Here is a 16,219-nt window from a genome sequence, read left to right on the forward strand (position 1 = left end):
CGGCTGTTGGGACCGGGGCACCGCTGGGCGAGGCAGAGCCCTTCCCGTGCCCTCACAGGGCTTGGCCCTGGGCTCCCAGCCCCCAGCCCCGCCTGAGAAGCCGCGGTGCCCATCACCAGCATCGTGCTGGTGACCCCAGGACCCCCAAGCCTGGGTGCTGCAGCCCAGGCAGTGCCAAAATGGCACCAGGACCAGCCCTGACCGGTGCCATGGGCGCAGCTCTCCCCATCGCTCCCCATCCCCCCGCCGTGCCTCCCTTTCTTCCACGGCTGCAGAAAATTCCTGGATTTTACCCCAAGATGCCCCCTCCGAGTGTGAGAACTCCTCCTCGGCCCGCTCCCATGGCAACTGTTCCCTAGCTACCCAGCCGCACTTGCTATTCTCATCCCTGTGCAGCTGTGCGCGGCCGTCCCCGCGCTGCGCACCAGGCTGCCGCCGGCCCCGCCGCCGGCACCGGGCTCCCGGCCCACCCTGCGTGGCCCCGACCCTCTCCCAGGCCAGGCTGCCGCCCTCTGCGTCCCCGCTCACGGTGGCTCTGCTGGCCCCAAGCCCCGTGCCAGGCCCCGGGTGTCCCCTTCCACACGTGGAGCCCGTGGTGATGCCACCCGTGGGTGCGGGGGCAGTGGCGGAGCTCGGCCCCTGTGCGTGCCGGGGTCAGCTCTGGGGCTGCCCCGCACTCAGGAGGGGCTGTGCCGAGGGCAGGCGGGGGATTCTGGGGACATGTCCCAAAGGGGACCACAGCAGCCCCCTAGGACACCCCGCGGCACGAGGCTTTGTACCTGTCACCCCCCTGCAGTGTCCAAACCGCCCAGGAGAAGCCACCGAGGGCCACCCGCAGGCCCCGGTGCTCAGCACCACCTCTGCACGCCGGGAGCACCAGCAGAGCCCATGGCCACCGGCAACCGGGTGCAAGGCCATGGGGCCTCCCCTCTCCTCCATCCGCCAACAGTCAGCACCCCTCTTGCAACCCAACCCACCCGGCGCGGCGCCCTTCTGCCCCCCTTCCCCTCGCCGTGGCAGCAGCAAATCGCACGCTTAACGACAGGTTAAAAATTTAAATATTTCCAAACTTTAGTGCAAGGCAAGCAAACGATACCACAGGTCCAAGTAGGTGCTCAGCCCACCCGCGGGGCCTGGCTCAGAAGGAGCAGGGGGCAGCAGCACACACACACACACACACACGTGTAACACACACACACACACAGAGACCAGTTATTGCTAAGGACACGGCCAGGACAAACATGCACGAGACGGGACAGGACGAGCGGGACAGGGGCAGGGGAGCCGTGCTGAGCCCCGTGTTGCTCCCCGGGGACACGCAGGACCCCTGCGGGGGCTCAGGTCCCACCACCCTCTGCCCTTAGGCACAGCCACGTCGGCTCCTGTGGGATGGAGGACCCTGGGGGTGCTCCCTCTGCACCCCAAGAGCACATCCCCTTACGTGTCTGCGCTGCCGTCCCGAGGGACTGCCCGCACCCCAGTGAGCACAGCTGGCTGGTGCAGAGCTGGCGGGACGGTGCTGGGGACACCCCGCACCCCGCGGGGGATCGGCCCTTGGGGCTCTGCCTTCTGAGCGGGTGCTGCCGGAGTGGCTACGTCCCCCGGTGCGCTGCAGGCAGGCTGCCGGCGGGCTGAGCAGGGGGCCAGGATCAGCCCCGGGAGCCGGCAGCACGCGAGGGAGGAGGCAGGAGGAAGCAGGCAGGGAAGCAGGGACGAGGCAGTGACGCTCTGCTGCCAGGAGGCAACGGTCGATGCTTCGGCACAGGAGATTCCCGCGCCTCAGGGCTGAGCAATGGACTCCTCTGGAGCCAGGGACGCCTCAGCATGGCCAGAAAGGTCCAGGATAAGATGCTTTTACACCTCAAGGCACAGAAGGCCTTTGCCCAGGACTCCCCGGTACAAAGCTGGGACCGTCGCTCCCCCCATAGGAGGACATTTGTGCCTGTGACAGGGTGGGGGCAGCGCAGGCCCCCCCCCCCCTATAGATTAAAAACTGACGTGTGCTATGTACAGACCGACGGATATAAATACACACCAAACCTGCGGCGCCGCTTCGACACCACGGAATGTGGCAGCAGAGCTGCTCCAGCCCGGCCTTGGCCCACGCCGGCGCGATCCCTCCCTCCCGCCCTCGGCCCCGGAGGGGAGCAGCAGCCGGCGGGCGGCAGCGGCACCATCCCCAGCAGGATGCTCAGGACGGTCCACGTCTGTCCTGGGGACGTTGGCTCGCCCGTGGCCGGAGGTTCTCGGGCCCGGGGCAGGCGCCGAGTGCTGCTGCCAGCGCTGGAGCCGTCCTCAGAGCCTTCAGCTAGACTGGTAAAGCTGTAAACAAATCCACCTCGCGGGGCCACTGCTGCCTCGTCCTTCGGGCTGGCCTCTCGTTCTGCTGGGCGCCCGGAGAGGCAAGGGGGTCCCAGGGGCTGGAGAACGGGCTGTGCTCTACAGCCGGGTGGGCTCTTCCTCGCTGTCGCTGCAGTTCCCACAACAGTCCTGAAGTCAGAGGGGCAACGAGAGGGAGGAGGGAGAGAGGAGCACAGCAAGCACAGGGTGAGCACGGTCACACAACCCAGCCCCCGGCTGCCCCCTGGCAGGGACAGGCCAGGCCCCCCAGGCCTGCGCGTGGGAGAGCTACGTGGAGGCGAGGGGCTGGAGGGGAACCCCAAGGCTGCAGGGAAACAAAGCTGCACCTTGGGGTTTGGCTCCTGGCAGACAGACTTGTGAGCACACGGCTGACTAGCTCAGAAGCTGGGAGGAAGAGGGGCTCCATGGACTACAGCCACCCGGGGAGACAGCTCAGTGCCAGCACGGTCTGCCCCAGGCAGGGCTCAGCGGGCCACGGAAAGCAGCTGAAGCCCTCGGGAGGGGGGCTGAGCACAGGACTACGCCAAACCCTTCACAGTTTCTCAACCCTTCCGTGTATCCCGGACATCCAAGGAGAGGAGCAAAGGCAACCCGGGGCTCCCCGCAGCCCCCCAGGAGCAGAGCTCCCGGCGGTACAGGGGCAGCTTTGGCTCAAGCCGAGGGCAAGGCTTCCCCCCAGCAGGGAAGGCAGCGAGAGGAGGGAAGCGGGATTAGTGGCTCAGGGGGCAGTTAGGACAACAAGCAGCTTGTGCTCTGGGGAGGGGACGGGGTTAGGCACTGAAGGACAACACTCCTCTTTCCCAGATCTTGCCATGTCCGTGGGCCACCGGGTATTTCCCTGAGCAGAGCAGCCGGGAGGGACTGCTCACCTCTGGAAAGAGAAAACACGTGGCAAATCACAGCTCAGCCCCTGCCACCGGCAGCCCATCCTCGGGCAGGTCCTGCCTGCCTCGGGACGAGCCGGGTCACACCGAACAGTGAAGCACAACCGGGAGCTCGGTGGGGAAGCAGGAGTCAGCGCCGGGTGGCTGGGAGTGGGTCCAGGGCAGGCCAGAGCCAACCGTGCTTGAGAGCCCCAGCTGCAAGCAGCTGCCGAGGCAGCAGCCCAGACTTTGCCAGTCCTGGAAAGAAGGCAAAGACTGTTCTGGCCCAGAGGAGGCATGCAGGCAAACAAGCCCGCAGCAGATGCGAAATGTTTCCGTTCTCCTCATCCCTAGAAAGCGCCGCTCCCTCTGCCTGCTCAAGGACTAGCAGAAAGGCTCTGGGGAGCCCAGGAGCCCACACAGCCCATACCAAGATCAAGGTCTTCTTCGGGGATGGTATTATGCATGTAGGAAGGGAGAAGGCTTGCTATTTTAGTGCCTTCGGCAGCTTCTCTCCGCCTGTGCGACTGCAGCATGTTTAGCCAGGACACTCCAGCCCAGCCCCCTCAACACGCAGCAGCACCAGGAGTGCCTCCCTGCAGCCCTGCACGGGTCCACCCGAGAGCCCCGGGGTCCGGCCACCCAGCACGGGGGGAGCCCGTGTCTGCTGCCCCGCCGTGCCCACCGCCCTGCCAGATCTGCCTGGCACGGGTGGGAGAGGGCTCGGTGCTGCGGAGCAAGCGTTGGGCGAATGCTCTTCCTTACCTGTCTGCTGAAGAAGCGCTGGAGTAACCCTTTTTTGGGCTGCGGGGAAGGCTGCCCTTTCCAGTCCAGGTCTGGGGGCACTGAGCCATCTGTGCTAAAGACATTCAGCTCCTTGAAGCACTCCGTCTCGATCATCTGAAAGAGGGCAAAGATGGCTGCAGCAACTGCCACACAGAGCCCCTCACTGAGGGACCAGCGCAGGAGCAGCAGGGACAGCACGAACCCTGCGGGACACCGTCCTCAGCCACGGTGAGCACAAGCAGGGACAAAGACCCGTCCTGCAAAAAGGGGCTGGTGCACGTGCCGGTCCCCACCTACCTCGTTCTGCCAAGGAATGGGCACGCTCCCTGTAGCAAACTTCTGGTAGAAGTCATTGTCCGTGGGCTCCAGCTCCACGCCTTTCACCGTGGAGAACTGCTCGATGTCCAGAACGTCCTTGCAGTAGATGGCCTGGGGCTAAAGAGCACAAACACGGCTGTAACGCCGGGCCGCACAGTGATGCCACCCACTGAGACAGCTGCGGGTGTTGGGAATCCTCTTGTGTCTGTGGCCGGGCAGCAGCTCCAGAAAGAGGGAAGGACCCCAGCTCCTCGGGGGGCCACCCGGGGGCTCCCGCTTCCCTCGACAGCGTCAGCGAGTGACGAGGTCAGGACGTGGGCAGCACTTACGTCTGGTTTGAAGGGGGGGTCCAGCATGCCTGCTTCCAGCCTCCGGAAATTGAGGTGCTTGAAGAGGGGGTGCTCCTTCACTTCCCGGGCCCCAGCCCCTCGGCAGCCCAGGCGCTCCAGGGGGTCTTTGCACAGGAGCTGCAACACAAAGGGAAATCAGTGAGCCAGCAGCGGTGCTTTGGGCAGGAGCAGCCCTGCTGTTGGCTCCTGCACCATGTCCCTAGGAACAACAGGGGCTCACAAGGAACTAAGACACTCTGGACCCTCCTGCACTATCTTAGAGCCAGAGCAAGGGAACCTGACTTCTGCCAGTGCCTCTCCAGGGAGCAGCCCTGATTTTCTGCTGCTGTGTGCAAAGGGACGGTAGGTGCGAGGGGACAGCGATGCTCGTACCATGGTGCAGAGGGAGCGGGCGCAGGGCGAGAACTTCTCTGAGTACTCCTCCTGTACATCCTTCACCAGGCGCTCCACCTCCTCCCGCTTGATCTTCTTCTTGCGCTGCTGGAAGGGCGACTGCCCCTCGATCATCTCGTACACCAGGCAGCCCAGAGCCCACCAGTCCGGGCTGAACGTGTAGCGCTCGTTCTTCACCACCTCTGGAGCTACATGGGAGCAGGGGCGAGGGATGTGTGAGGGCAGGGAGGGTACGTGTGCAGTCAGAGGACTTCTGGATTAAACCAGGGGCACTTACCCATGTAGCCGACTGTCCCAACACGTCCCTTGATTGTTTGGCCCTCGGGAACGTGCACAGCCAGCCCCAGGTCTGAGATACGAATGTGACCTGCACAGAGAACGGCACAAGTCAACAGGACAGGGTCAAGGGACAGTATTTGAGGCTGCCAAGAACACAGAGCAACGCTGGTACAAGCACAGGAAGAGAGAAGGACCTAGGCCCGGGTTTCTCTTTGCCCTGCACTCACCATGGTCATCCAGCAAGATGTTCTCTGGCTTCAGGTCCCTAGGAAGGAAGAGACTTGATCAGCAAGAAGCCCACTATGAAAGCAAAGGGCACAGGGAACAGCGACACCTCAGGAAGTCACAGGTAAGCAGCAGAGGGATTCAGTGCCCCTACCTCAGGCACCCCCTGCCCTGGAGTTGGCCCTGCTGCTCCCCCCTGCCAGGCAGAGGCAGGTCATGGCAACCTTCGATCCTCCACAAGGAGGCAGTGAGCCTGTGGCTGCCTCCTTCTCTGCAGGTGCAGAACTCAGAATGGGGCAAGCTGTGCAAGAGGGAAGGAGCAGAGGCTTCTTCTGCTTGTCCCGCCCAGGGCAAGGCACAGGGTAGGACAAGAAGGGACTTTCTGGCTCTGGGTGCTGTCCCTAATGCAGCATCACACAACAGGCGAGCGCACTCAGCTTGTTTTCCCTCCTGCCCAGTGTCAGTTCTGCCTGTGGAGTTAAGCACCCAAGTGCATGCTCTGTGGCACTCAGAATTCGCATCCTGCTCTGGGTGATCCTTTACCAGCACAAGGAAGCAAAACTAAATCTTCCTGCGTCTCCCACGAGATCAGCTTTCTGTTCCTGATCCCCTCTCACCCAGCTCTGTGCTGCTTTCAAACCTGGGCCTATTTTCTTGAGCAGACAGTCCCGGCTGGGCTAGTAAGAGCAGCAGAAATCTTGCTCCTGCAGCTGGTACAAGGTCTCACAGCACGCACCTGTACACTATCCTCTCCTGGTGCAAGTCCTCGAGGCCACAGCAGATCTCAGCAGCATAGAAAGCTGCCCGGGGCTCCTCGAAGCCAGCCTCTCCCATGTGGTAGATATGGAACTTGAGGTCCCCTCCATTCATGAGGGTCAGCACTAGGCAGAGAGCATCTTTAGTTTCATATGCATAGGCTAAGCTCACCTGCAATTCAGGGCAGAAAGGCTGTTAGAAGACACAGCTGGAAGAGGGAGGCCCCACACTCTGATGGACACTTTGTCACCCAAGAAGCCAGGCAAGGGCAGCGGGACGGGGCCTTTACAGAGGGGAGGAGGCAGCGAGTGAATTGTTCAAGCCCAGGGAGCATCCGTAAGTGCCCAGGGGCCCCTGCACACCCTCAGCTTTCCTCAGACAGGGAGGACATTATCTCCCCGAGCCAAAACTGCTCCCCTCTGGGGGCAAGCAGCACCCAGCAGCAACCCTGGGGCACCATCTCACGAATTCCCCGTAACGGGAAGTTTCAGGCTGTCCACACCTCTGTACAGCCAGGGAGAGCTCCCTGCCACGCAGCTCAGGGCTAGGCTTCTGCCCATTTGGCTGCCTGGAAAGACAGTTCTCACGGCTTTCTTTTGCCCTAAAGGTAACGAGGTGCCTGTGAGACCAGATGGGACTTTGGGCCTGCCTTTGGAGGCATTCGGGTCATCTTGTGGAGGCGGCAGGAGGTCCTGCCAGACCCCAGCCTTATGAGAGGTGCGCAGCCACCAGGAGCCTGCCCCGTAGGCAGCGCCTGCTCCTGGGGAAGAGCTGAAGAGCACAGAAGTGCCCGGCCGGCTGGTTGTGGAAGGAATCAACCACCACAGCAAAGTGAGAGCAATTCCCATGTACTTACTACAAACCTACTGTTCACTTTTTCCAGGATCTGTTTCTCATTCAGGGCCATGGCCTCTCCCTTCCGCTTTTTGATCCGTTTCTTCTCCAGCTTCTTGCAGGCGTACATCTTCCCCGTGGCACGCACTTGGCAGGCACAAACCTGGAGGGGGGACAAGGCTCAGCGCTCTCCCACTGCTGTTTCTGTTGTGGGGTTTAGGTTCTGCTCTTGAGAGGCACAGGAAGGCAAAGAAGTCCTTGTTCCAGCCTCACCCCGAGGTCAGCAAGGAGCGTGCTGTCAAAGCGAGGACACGGGGCACAGCGACATCTCAGGATGTCACAGATGAGCAGCAGAGGGATGCAGTGCCCCTGCCACCTGTAGCAGACACCACGGGTGGTGCCTGGGAAGACAGAAGGCCACTCCAGAAACAGAAGGAAGCCTGACAGTGGCAGTTTTCAGGACTGCAGTTTGCTCTGCCAAGACACTGGGAGAAGACCCGATTCCCTACCCAGCAGCGTGCACCGCAGAGCACACGCTACCTCCTCTGTGCAACCACCTTCTGCAACTCCCATGGCTGGCAAGAGGGGAGCTCCTGTCCATCAGAGAGGAGCTGACGGATAATGCAGTGCCCAAAGTACAGCAGTACCCGGCACAGAGCCCAAGGGAACAGCCCTGCAAAATCCCACAGCCCATCGAGCCAGCAGCTCCTTGCCCCAGGTGCCGAAGCAGCTTGCAGCACGCTGCCTGCCCGCCCCGAATGCAGGGGAAATGCTGGTCACTCACCTCTCCAAAACCGCCCTTGCCTAGCACACGGTACTGGCGGAAAGTGTTTTTGGTCACTGGCTGCCTGCGAGGCAGAGGAAACTGGAGTGAGATGGGAGCAGGAAGAGAGTAGGAGCTGAAGCCCAAACCACCCCCGTGCCCCGAGTCTGGGGGTCACCCTGAAGCCCCCCCTCAAGCAGACCTTGCTTCTCTGCAAGGCTGGGGCAGCCAGTGGAGGCTGTTTGTGCCAATATGGGCCCCGAAGGAGAGGGCCCAGCAGGGGAAGGAGCTCTGGGGACCCCTCAGGCAGCCCGTGTGCTGCAGGCTCAGGTCTCCCAGTGAGGCAACATTACCGTTCCAGCCATTTCCACTGCAGGAAGCGGTTGAAGTACAAGCTGTCGAGGTAGTCGGCAAAGGGAGCCACACTCAGGTAGTCGTGGATAAGCCTAGGAGAGAGCAGAGCCAGCAAGGCTGGTGAGGGCTGCTCACGGCTGTAGGGCAGACGGCGGTGCAAGGAGAGGAGGCGAGAAGCCCCGAGAGCCCGGTCACTTTGCCATTCCCTCACCCAGCCCAGGGCTGAATCACCTACGCACCCTGCACAGCCCTGGCCCAAAAGCCCACCCTCTGCACTGAGGCTTGATGCAAAAGGAAGGTGTGTTGGAGACACCACTGTGGCAGAGGTAGTGCCCTGGGACTAGGCTGGCACTGGTAACTGTGGCCTCTCAGCACCAGCTCAGGCCGTGGGACTACGGGGGATGACAGGGCTCTGCAATCCCCCCTGCTCACAGGGCAAACGCACGCACACGGCTGTAATCAGCTGCCGAAAACTGCTAGCAACACTCAGCACCGGGCGCCGAGCCGTTCAGTTTCAGATGAATATCCAGCAGAAAGGGCCACAGGGGATCCCGCTCGGGAGAGCTAACTGCCTCACAGGCTGGTGCCAGGGCTGCCCAGCAGAGTAAAAAAGCCTTAGACACAGTGTCTAGACTGGAGACATGCATCAAGGCGAAGCGGATGGGCTCTTCCCCTTTCAGAGCTTGCCAAGAGAAGGCAGGGCCCAGCCCGGAGGCTCTGCATTCAGACAGCGACACCAGTTACCACACACGGAGCTAACGCTCCCCAGAAGACTGCAGCAAAGCCATTGCCACAGCCCTGGGTTAGGCAACGCGCTCCTGCCGCTGCTCGGGGAGGGGTGGGGGCCGCCAGCCCCGTTTCCCTAACAGCTTCCTCTTCGCACCCGGAGCCAGGACCTCGGTCACCGATTCTGCGATGAGTCAAGGGACCAGAAGTGACCTTAGATCCCTGTAGCGACGGCCTCCGTAATCTACCCGCAGCAGCTCTATCTGTGGCCAGCGGGAGGGGACAGCTGGCACCGCAGCAGTCAGCTCTGCGCCACGGCTGCCTACCAGGGCCAGGCACGAGACCAGAAACAGCACGGCCAGACTCTGAGGCTTGCTGAGACGGTGTCTTCCCAAAGGGCAGCTCAGACCCACGGCGAACCGAGAGGAGCGACAAAGGTTCCCGCAGCAGTTTGTGGCTCTCAGAGCCCACAGGATCTCCTCGCGTTTGTTTTCCTGGAGCTGTGTTGCAAACCACTAGCCCCGAACTCGCCCGGCCCACGCAGTCCAGCCCTAACACCTTGGTGTCCTGGAGGAAGGGAGCGGGGTGGATGAGGTGAGCTCCCCGCAGCACCACCGCCGGGCCCACAACGTACTTGGTGGATTCCTTGAAGAGCTCCTTGGAAGGTTCCTGCTCCAGCCGCTCGCAACAGGCATCCACCAGCTGGGAGGGGACTTCAGGCACATGGTCCTCGCTCTGGGGACGAAGGGAGCGGGTCAGACACAGCGAGCAGAGCCCAGGGGTCCTGCCGGGAAGGGGAAGCCCACAGAAACAGCACCCACGTGCCCACCTGCTTTAGCAGCAGTGGGAAAAGCAGCACAGTCACTCGTCAGGTGGTGGGGTGGACTTTGCCCTCACCCTCCTGCCCAGCACCGCGGCAGGATGTGGGCGATGACAACTGTCAGCCTCCCAGCTGTTCCACCACGGCAGGCAGCAAACCCGGTCCTCTCACTCACCTTTGGCTTCAGGTACTTCTCGATCAGGTGCTGCCCGCATTCCTTCCGCTTCTCGTCCGGAGCCACCTCGTACCCGGCCTGCACAGAGCAAACACCGTCGGGGGCAGGCCCAGCAGGAACCGGGCCCTGCTGCCAGGCGACGGCAAGGCCCTGCCCCAGAACCAGATCCCCGGCAAACACCGAGGCCCAGCCCCATCTGGGAGACACGGCAGCTCCCGGGAAAGCCCCACTGGCCCAAAGGACCCGGCCGTGGCCCCAGGGGGCCAGGAACGCCCCGGCCTCCCCCCGCGGAGCCCAAGGGGCCCGGCCCTTACCACGGCATCCAGGAACTTGACGCAGCGCGACAGCTCGGGGCGCGTCTCGCAGAACTGCCGGAACAGCGTGCGCCCGATGGGCTGCCTCTCGCACAGGCTGTGGTAGTCCCGCTCTGCAAACGGGGACAGACGGGGTCAGGGCGGCCGCCCGGCGGGCTGCTCGCGGGCCTCGTCAGCCCGAGAATCCCAAGAGAGGGAACCCAAGGACAAGAGGCTGCCACGACTGAGCTTTCATGGCCCCCCGCGGAAGGTGTTCCCTCAGAGAGGCTCCAGCTGCTCTGCTGTACGGTTTCCCCGGCTCGTTTTGAGGAAGGGATCTCCGTATCTCCCCTCGATCCCCTCCCCATGGAGGACCGGCAGAAACACAACTTTTTGTGGCCCTGAGGAACGCCCTGAGCTTGTTTTGAGGCAGACCCATGCCCAGGCCCAGGCTTGCCCTGATGACTCCTGAGCCGCCCCGCTTCCCCAAGGCCCTGCTGAGAGTGGCGGGGCCAAAACGGGGGAACCACATCCAGAGGTGTCCTGGTAGCGCTGCACCCTGGCCCCGCTGTTTGTACCTCAGGTCCCACCGCCCTCTGCAGCTGGGTTTCCCCTGCTGACTCCTCCTAGCCCTCTCCCTGAGGTATTTTTGAACCAGGCACAAACACCTTTGACTATCCAGAGTGCTTCCAGCTGTTTTTTTTCCCTTTCTAACAGTTAAGTACTGTTTAATCACGGACCAGAACAGAAGAACCACTGCCCCGGAGGGCCACGGGCTGCCTGGGACTGGACGTGCAGCCACTCAGCACCTCAGGGTGCCCTACACCCTCGTGCAAGGGCACTCACAGCTCCCCAAACACACCTCAGAGCGGTGCTTCCACCCTCTTCCTCCCTTCCCCTGCCAAATTACTGCAGTGCTGCGGTCGGAGAGCTTTCCTTGAGACCTGCCCCACACCGCAGCACCCGGCCAGGGCCCAGCACCTTCCTCAGCACCCGTCAGCCCCTCACCCTGCCCTGGGCTGCCCCTGCATGCTGCCCGGCGCGGGGTGCTGCCGCCTTCCCCTGCCGGCGCTGCAGTTTGTCCCGAGGAAGCCGCGGCTTCCTGGCGGTGCTCAGCGTGCGGGGAGGCTGCCGTGGGGGCGGGGGCCGCTTCGCCAGCTCGGCCGCCCCGGCTGGTTCCCTTGTCTGCAGGGGAAGGAGTTCCCCTCGGGAGCTCGGGGCCGCTGGGATGGGTTCGGGGCTGCCCAGGCGCACCGCGGGGTGCTCGCGGTGCCCAAAGGCCGGCGCTGCTGCCGGCGGCCAGCCCCAACATCGACCCCGCCGAGGGTCCTGCAGAGGAAGCGAGCGTGTCTCTGGTGGGCTGCGAGGGGAAAACAAAGGGAAAACAAAGCGCTGCAGCTGCTCAGAGACCTGTGCGTAGGGATCGGGGCTGTCTCTCAATGGGGAAACTGAAAGAGGCAGGCAGAGCGCTTCTTTCGTGCCTCCGCAGGGGGAAGTGGGGGCATGGGTGGTGACAGCCGCAGGCCGGGAGGGATCTGCCTGCGGAGCATCGCAAGCATCACCGTCCTGGACAGTGGGACGGCAAAAAGGGGCAGACCACCAGCACCCACCGCCAGCAGATGGGTGGTGTAAGGAAGCTGAGCTTCAGTGCTGGAACAGGTATCATGGCACCCACAGGATGCGTGCAGAGGAGGAAGAATCTGACACAGCGGCCAGAAAAGCACGAAGAGGTCGGGGCGGCCAAGACGAGAGCTGCAAGGACAGCTCGCACCAGAGGTGCCCTCAGTGCTCAGGACCTGCTCCGAGAGGCAGCCGGCAGCAAACCAAGGCCGGAGTCTCTGTCTGACCGCAGTGGCTGCGAAGCCAGCCCGGGGAGGTGGCTGCGGGCTGGGAGGTGACAGCGTGCATGACGGAAGTCATTAAGCCAGGTGCTGCAGTCCCACGTGCCTTCAGACGGAGCCACCCACCTCCTTGGGGCTACCAGCACCTGGGACACCCGGGCAGTGCAGAACCGGGGACGGGAGCTGCGGGCGCGTCCCAAACCCAGGCAGCCCAGTGGCACCCACCCTGAACCAAAGCCAACGCCGTGCCGCTCTGCAGCTGGCGGCTGAGTCTGGAGCGACAACTTAAACAAGCTCTCCCCTTCCCAGAAGGGAGAGCATTCCCACCCTTCAGCTCCCCAAACAATTCCACATGATGTCAGGACCAAACCTGCTGCACAAACAACATTAAACCCATGAAGAGTACAAAGTGCAAAATTAAAAGGACAGGCCTGGCCCTGCCCATCTGCACAATTCTTACCCATACGGCGCAGCAAGAACCCGGTTCTGCCCGCGTAAAGCTGCTCTGTTAGAAGCTGAGGGCTCAGTCCCAGCCGGGCAGCCCAGAGGATGCTACCAGGAACTTTGTAACTCGTGCAAAGGCACCCGTGAGCAACGCTCCAAAGCTCTGCAGCACCGAGCGGGTCTGTTTGCACCGGGAAGGGGGCAGACCTCTGCTGAAGCTTGTCACGGCCTAGGTTTGTGGGCACATCAGCAGCAGCTGGGACTTACCTACTCGTTTCTTCCCTGCACTCCAAACAATGTGGGCAACCCAGCCGGGATTTGGCCCTCACGTGCCCCGTTGCACGTCCCTGACCCTCACACGAGCCGAGTGTGTTCAGGTGTGCCCAGCTCCGGCAGCGCGGTGCCCAAAGAGACCCCCTGGCCACGGGCGCTCGCCCCCCGTCCCGACCCCGCAGCCGGGGCGCTGCCCAGCTCCCGCTGCTCACCGAGGGCTTGCCGGAGATCCTCGCAGAGGCTGATGTGGGGGAACTGCAGCATCTGGCGCCATTTCTTGCTCTTGCCCTTCCGGTTTCCGCCACCACCTGCAGGGCACACAGATTTGGGGCCATGAGGGATGAAGGAGGGGCGTCCTGCCGCAGCAGCAGCCACCCTGTGCCCATCCCAGGCAGGGCCCAGCGGTGTCACCACCTCCTGGGGTCAGACCAGAGCTGGAGCCGCTGCTGAGTGCCGGAGGGGCCGGGCAGACCGCCCGCTCTGGCTGCTCAGGAGGCAGAACCAAGTCACAGGCGGTACCACTGAGGCCTTTCCTCCTGATGCTTCAGCTACTCGCGTTTGAGATGGGAAAACGAAGGCGGAGGGCGGGGTGCCTACAGCCCCAGGTCACCCCCTGCCTCGGCTCCCAGGCCTGTCCTCAGGACCCGCGCATAACGAAGCACCTTTCGAGGCCAAGCCCTGCTCGGTGTGAAGCTCCCCGCCGCCAGTTTCCTGCCGTGGCTACGATGCTCATGCCACCTACTCACTCCAGACTGATTGCTTACTCCAGGGAGGGGCTCGCAGAGAAAGGACACGAAGCTGGGAGACAGGAATTCCTGCTCTAATCCCGGCTCCACAGACAGCTCGCTGCATTGCCCCGGGCTCATCGCTTCGGTTTCCCAGCTGTGAAGTGGGGACACTCCCACCGCTCTCCGGAGATAAGCCAGCCTCCCAAAAGCAAGATCCAACAGCCAGATACGACTCCGGCTTCAGGCGCTGGAGTGAATGCCCAGCGCTGTAGGACAGGGTGGGAAAGCTTCTAGATAGACCAAAAGATTTACATCACAGCAAGCGCTGAGGACTGAAACCCGCCGGATCGCTCGGATCGGCCAACCTCCAGGGATCCTGCGTCCCCTCTTTGGTAAGGCACTAAGCCGCCCCGCTGAGTGGGGCCAAAGGCACGGCTTTCCGAAATCAGTGTTGACCATCGTTTACCAGCTCTTGAGAAACAGTTTCATAAGACGTTCCTCCGCCGCAGATGCAATTCGGCCCCGTCCCCGAGGTCCGGGCTCCCGGCACCCGGCGGCAGGGGAGGCACCGGGTGGCCAGGGGGACGCCGCACGGCCCCGAGGAGCTGCGCTGCATCTGCCCCCCAGCAGCAGCCGGGCTGCACGACCGTACGCGCTCAGGAAGGAAGTGACTCAAGGGTATGCAGGGGTGGAAGAAACCAGCAGCGCAGACACCTTCTCGTCAGCCTCGGCTTGCGGCCGCGGAAAGGACAGGGATGGCTAGTGTGCGAGGGCACGGGAGGGTAAGCCCCCCGTGGCCCCGTAAGCACGGAAGGAAGGGCAGAGCTGTGCCCCGTAACGCCCCGGGGATGCGGGTCCGCACCTCGCGGCCCGCTGTGGAGGGAAGGAGGCTCCGGTGCCCCTCGTGCGTGGCTCCCCCCAGCCCTGCGGGCGATGCAGCGAAGAGCTGAGCGGGGAACTCGCACCCTGAGCGCCTCCGTGCTCAGCGCCCTCGTTTTGGGGACAGGGCAAGCCCGGAGCTCACCACAAGGGCATTACAGGGGCCGGTGACATCTTGTCGCCGGGCTGTTGAAGCCAGCAGAAAGGGAGGACGACGGAGGAGGGCTCCTCTGCCTTCCCTGGACCCAAACTCTCCTGGGGCTCCCTTCCTCACGGCAGCACCTCTTGGGGACCCGGCAGCACCAGGATGTCCCAGCACACTGCGGGTGCTGACGGCACCACCGGAGCCAGGCTCCCGACCACCCGCGTGAGGCTGGGTCTCACGTCGCAGGGTCCCAACACCGCCGTTGGGCTCCGTCTGCGCTTGGCGTCGCCTGCACCGGCGCTCGGATCCCCGCTTCCCGCTGCCGTGCCGGAACCGTCTCCCCGAAGTCCAATTTTCGGGCAGCTCGGAGTCGCCTCTGCCCGGGCGATTTTAATTTCGCTGCTCCTTGCTGCTCAGATCTCACCCCCAGAGCCTCTCCCCAGGTTTTAGCGGGTCCCTCGGGACCAAGGATTACCCGGCCTGCACGCCGTGGGCTCAGCACCGCGGGGACCGGACTCCCCCGGTGCCCTGCGGGACCTGCCGAACTCCCCGGTGCCCGGCTGAACCGGAGCTCTGCTGTCTGCTGCAGAGCACCCCGGAGCTCCCGGTCCCCCCCGGTTAGCTGGGCGGAGGCTGGGAATGGCCTCGACCCCGGGACCGGCAGGAGGAGGCCGGGAGCCGCACAGAGCCGGGGCAGGGCAGCCTCCGGGATCGGCGAGGCCTCCCCCCGTGCACCGGAGGGGGTCAGGACCCCCCCGGAGGGCCGCATGCCCGCAGGCACCGGGGTTGCTGAGCACCGGTGCACCGAAGGGCACCGAGCTCCGGGGCTTCGTGCAGGGCAGGGCGCCCTGCGGCAGCCCCCGCCGGGCCCGTTACCTCCCCGGTAACCCCCCCCCGGTTACCGCCCCTGTCCGGGCGGTACCGCCGCGGGCACGGGGCCCCCCGGGAGGGCCCGGCCGGACCCTCCGGGGCTCAGCCCGCCCTGCCACCGACCGGAGCCGCCGCGGTGCCCGCGGGGGGGAACCGAGGACAGGCCCGGGACCGGCGGCAGCCCGGGGAGCGGCGGCGGCGGCTCCTCCCCGGTTCCCGGAGGCGGCACCCGGTAGCCCCGGGGCAGGCTCCGCCGGGGCTCCCCCCACCCCACCCGGCACCGGCCGCGGGAGGCCCCGTCCCTGCCCGCCCCGCGGTCCCCTCCCCGCTGCGGGAACCGGGAGGAGGGGTCCGGCCCGGTACCGGCTCCTCTCACCTTCACGGGCCTTAAGCAGGACGGTGTTGGCGACGATGTTCTCCAGCTCCATGGGCCCGGGCGCCGCCGCCTCCCCCCCGGCTCCGCGCCGCTCCCCGCCGGCACCGATCGCGTCCCGGCCGCCGCCGCCTCCCCCCCCCTCCCCCTCCCCTCCCGCCCGCCCCGGCCGCCGCCGCCGCCGCCGCCGCGCCCCGCCCCCCGCGGCCCAGCCCGCCAATCGCTGCCCACGCTCCTCCCGCGCCGCGCTCCCATTGGCCCGCCTCCCTCCTCCTCCCCCTCCCCCCCAGGAAGCCTCGCCCCCGCCCCTGCGCCGCTGCCCTCCCGTTGGCCCGCGGCGGGCGGAGGTGTGAGGGGGCGGGGCGGAGAG

General features: G+C 64.4%; 1 protein-coding gene across 3 annotated transcripts; it reads right to left on the reverse strand.

Moving 5' to 3' along the window:
* Positions 1 to 1,039: 1,039 nt before the first annotated feature.
* GRK6 (G protein-coupled receptor kinase 6) lies at positions 1,040 to 15,996 on the reverse strand. Of its 3 annotated transcripts, none has more exons than XM_080555201.1 (16): positions 15,853 to 15,996; positions 13,067 to 13,162; positions 10,318 to 10,430; positions 10,004 to 10,081; positions 9,643 to 9,743; positions 8,282 to 8,374; positions 7,950 to 8,013; positions 7,199 to 7,328; positions 6,312 to 6,456; positions 5,578 to 5,615; positions 5,349 to 5,438; positions 5,051 to 5,259; positions 4,658 to 4,795; positions 4,308 to 4,445; positions 3,990 to 4,124; positions 1,040 to 2,490 (listed from the first exon to the last, which is right to left on the reverse strand). In XM_080555201.1, the coding sequence occupies exons 1-16, from the start codon at positions 15,902 to 15,904 to the stop codon at positions 2,440 to 2,442; spliced, it is 1,671 nt and encodes a 556-aa protein (XP_080411327.1). In that variant the 5' UTR covers positions 15,905 to 15,996; the 3' UTR covers positions 1,040 to 2,439. The 3 variants fall into 3 exon arrangements, with proteins under 3 accessions (XP_080411327.1, XP_080411325.1, XP_080411326.1); XM_080555199.1 differs by having other exon boundaries at positions 6,312 to 6,502; positions 7,188 to 7,328; XM_080555200.1 differs by having other exon boundaries at positions 1,040 to 3,232; positions 6,312 to 6,502; positions 7,188 to 7,328.
* Positions 15,997 to 16,219: the final 223 nt, after the last annotated feature.

The sequence above is a fragment of the Anser brachyrhynchus genome (genome assembly GCF_964034855.1).
Source record: "Anser brachyrhynchus genome assembly, chromosome: 14".
Taxonomy (NCBI): domain Eukaryota; kingdom Metazoa; phylum Chordata; class Aves; order Anseriformes; family Anatidae; genus Anser; species Anser brachyrhynchus.

Coding starts and splice junctions, on each gene's coding strand:
- GRK6 (XM_080555199.1), bottom strand. CDS start 15,904: ATGGAGCTGGAGAACATCGTCGCCAACACCGTCCTGCTTAAGGCCCGT. Junction 13,163..15,852: donor CCTGCTTAAGGCCCGTGAAG/GTGAGAGGAGCC, acceptor TGTGCCCTGCAG/GTGGTGGCGGAAACCGGAAG. Junction 5,260..5,348: donor TGGGACAGTCGGCTACATGG/GTAAGTGCCCCT, acceptor GCTCCCATGTAG/CTCCAGAGGTGGTGAAGAAC.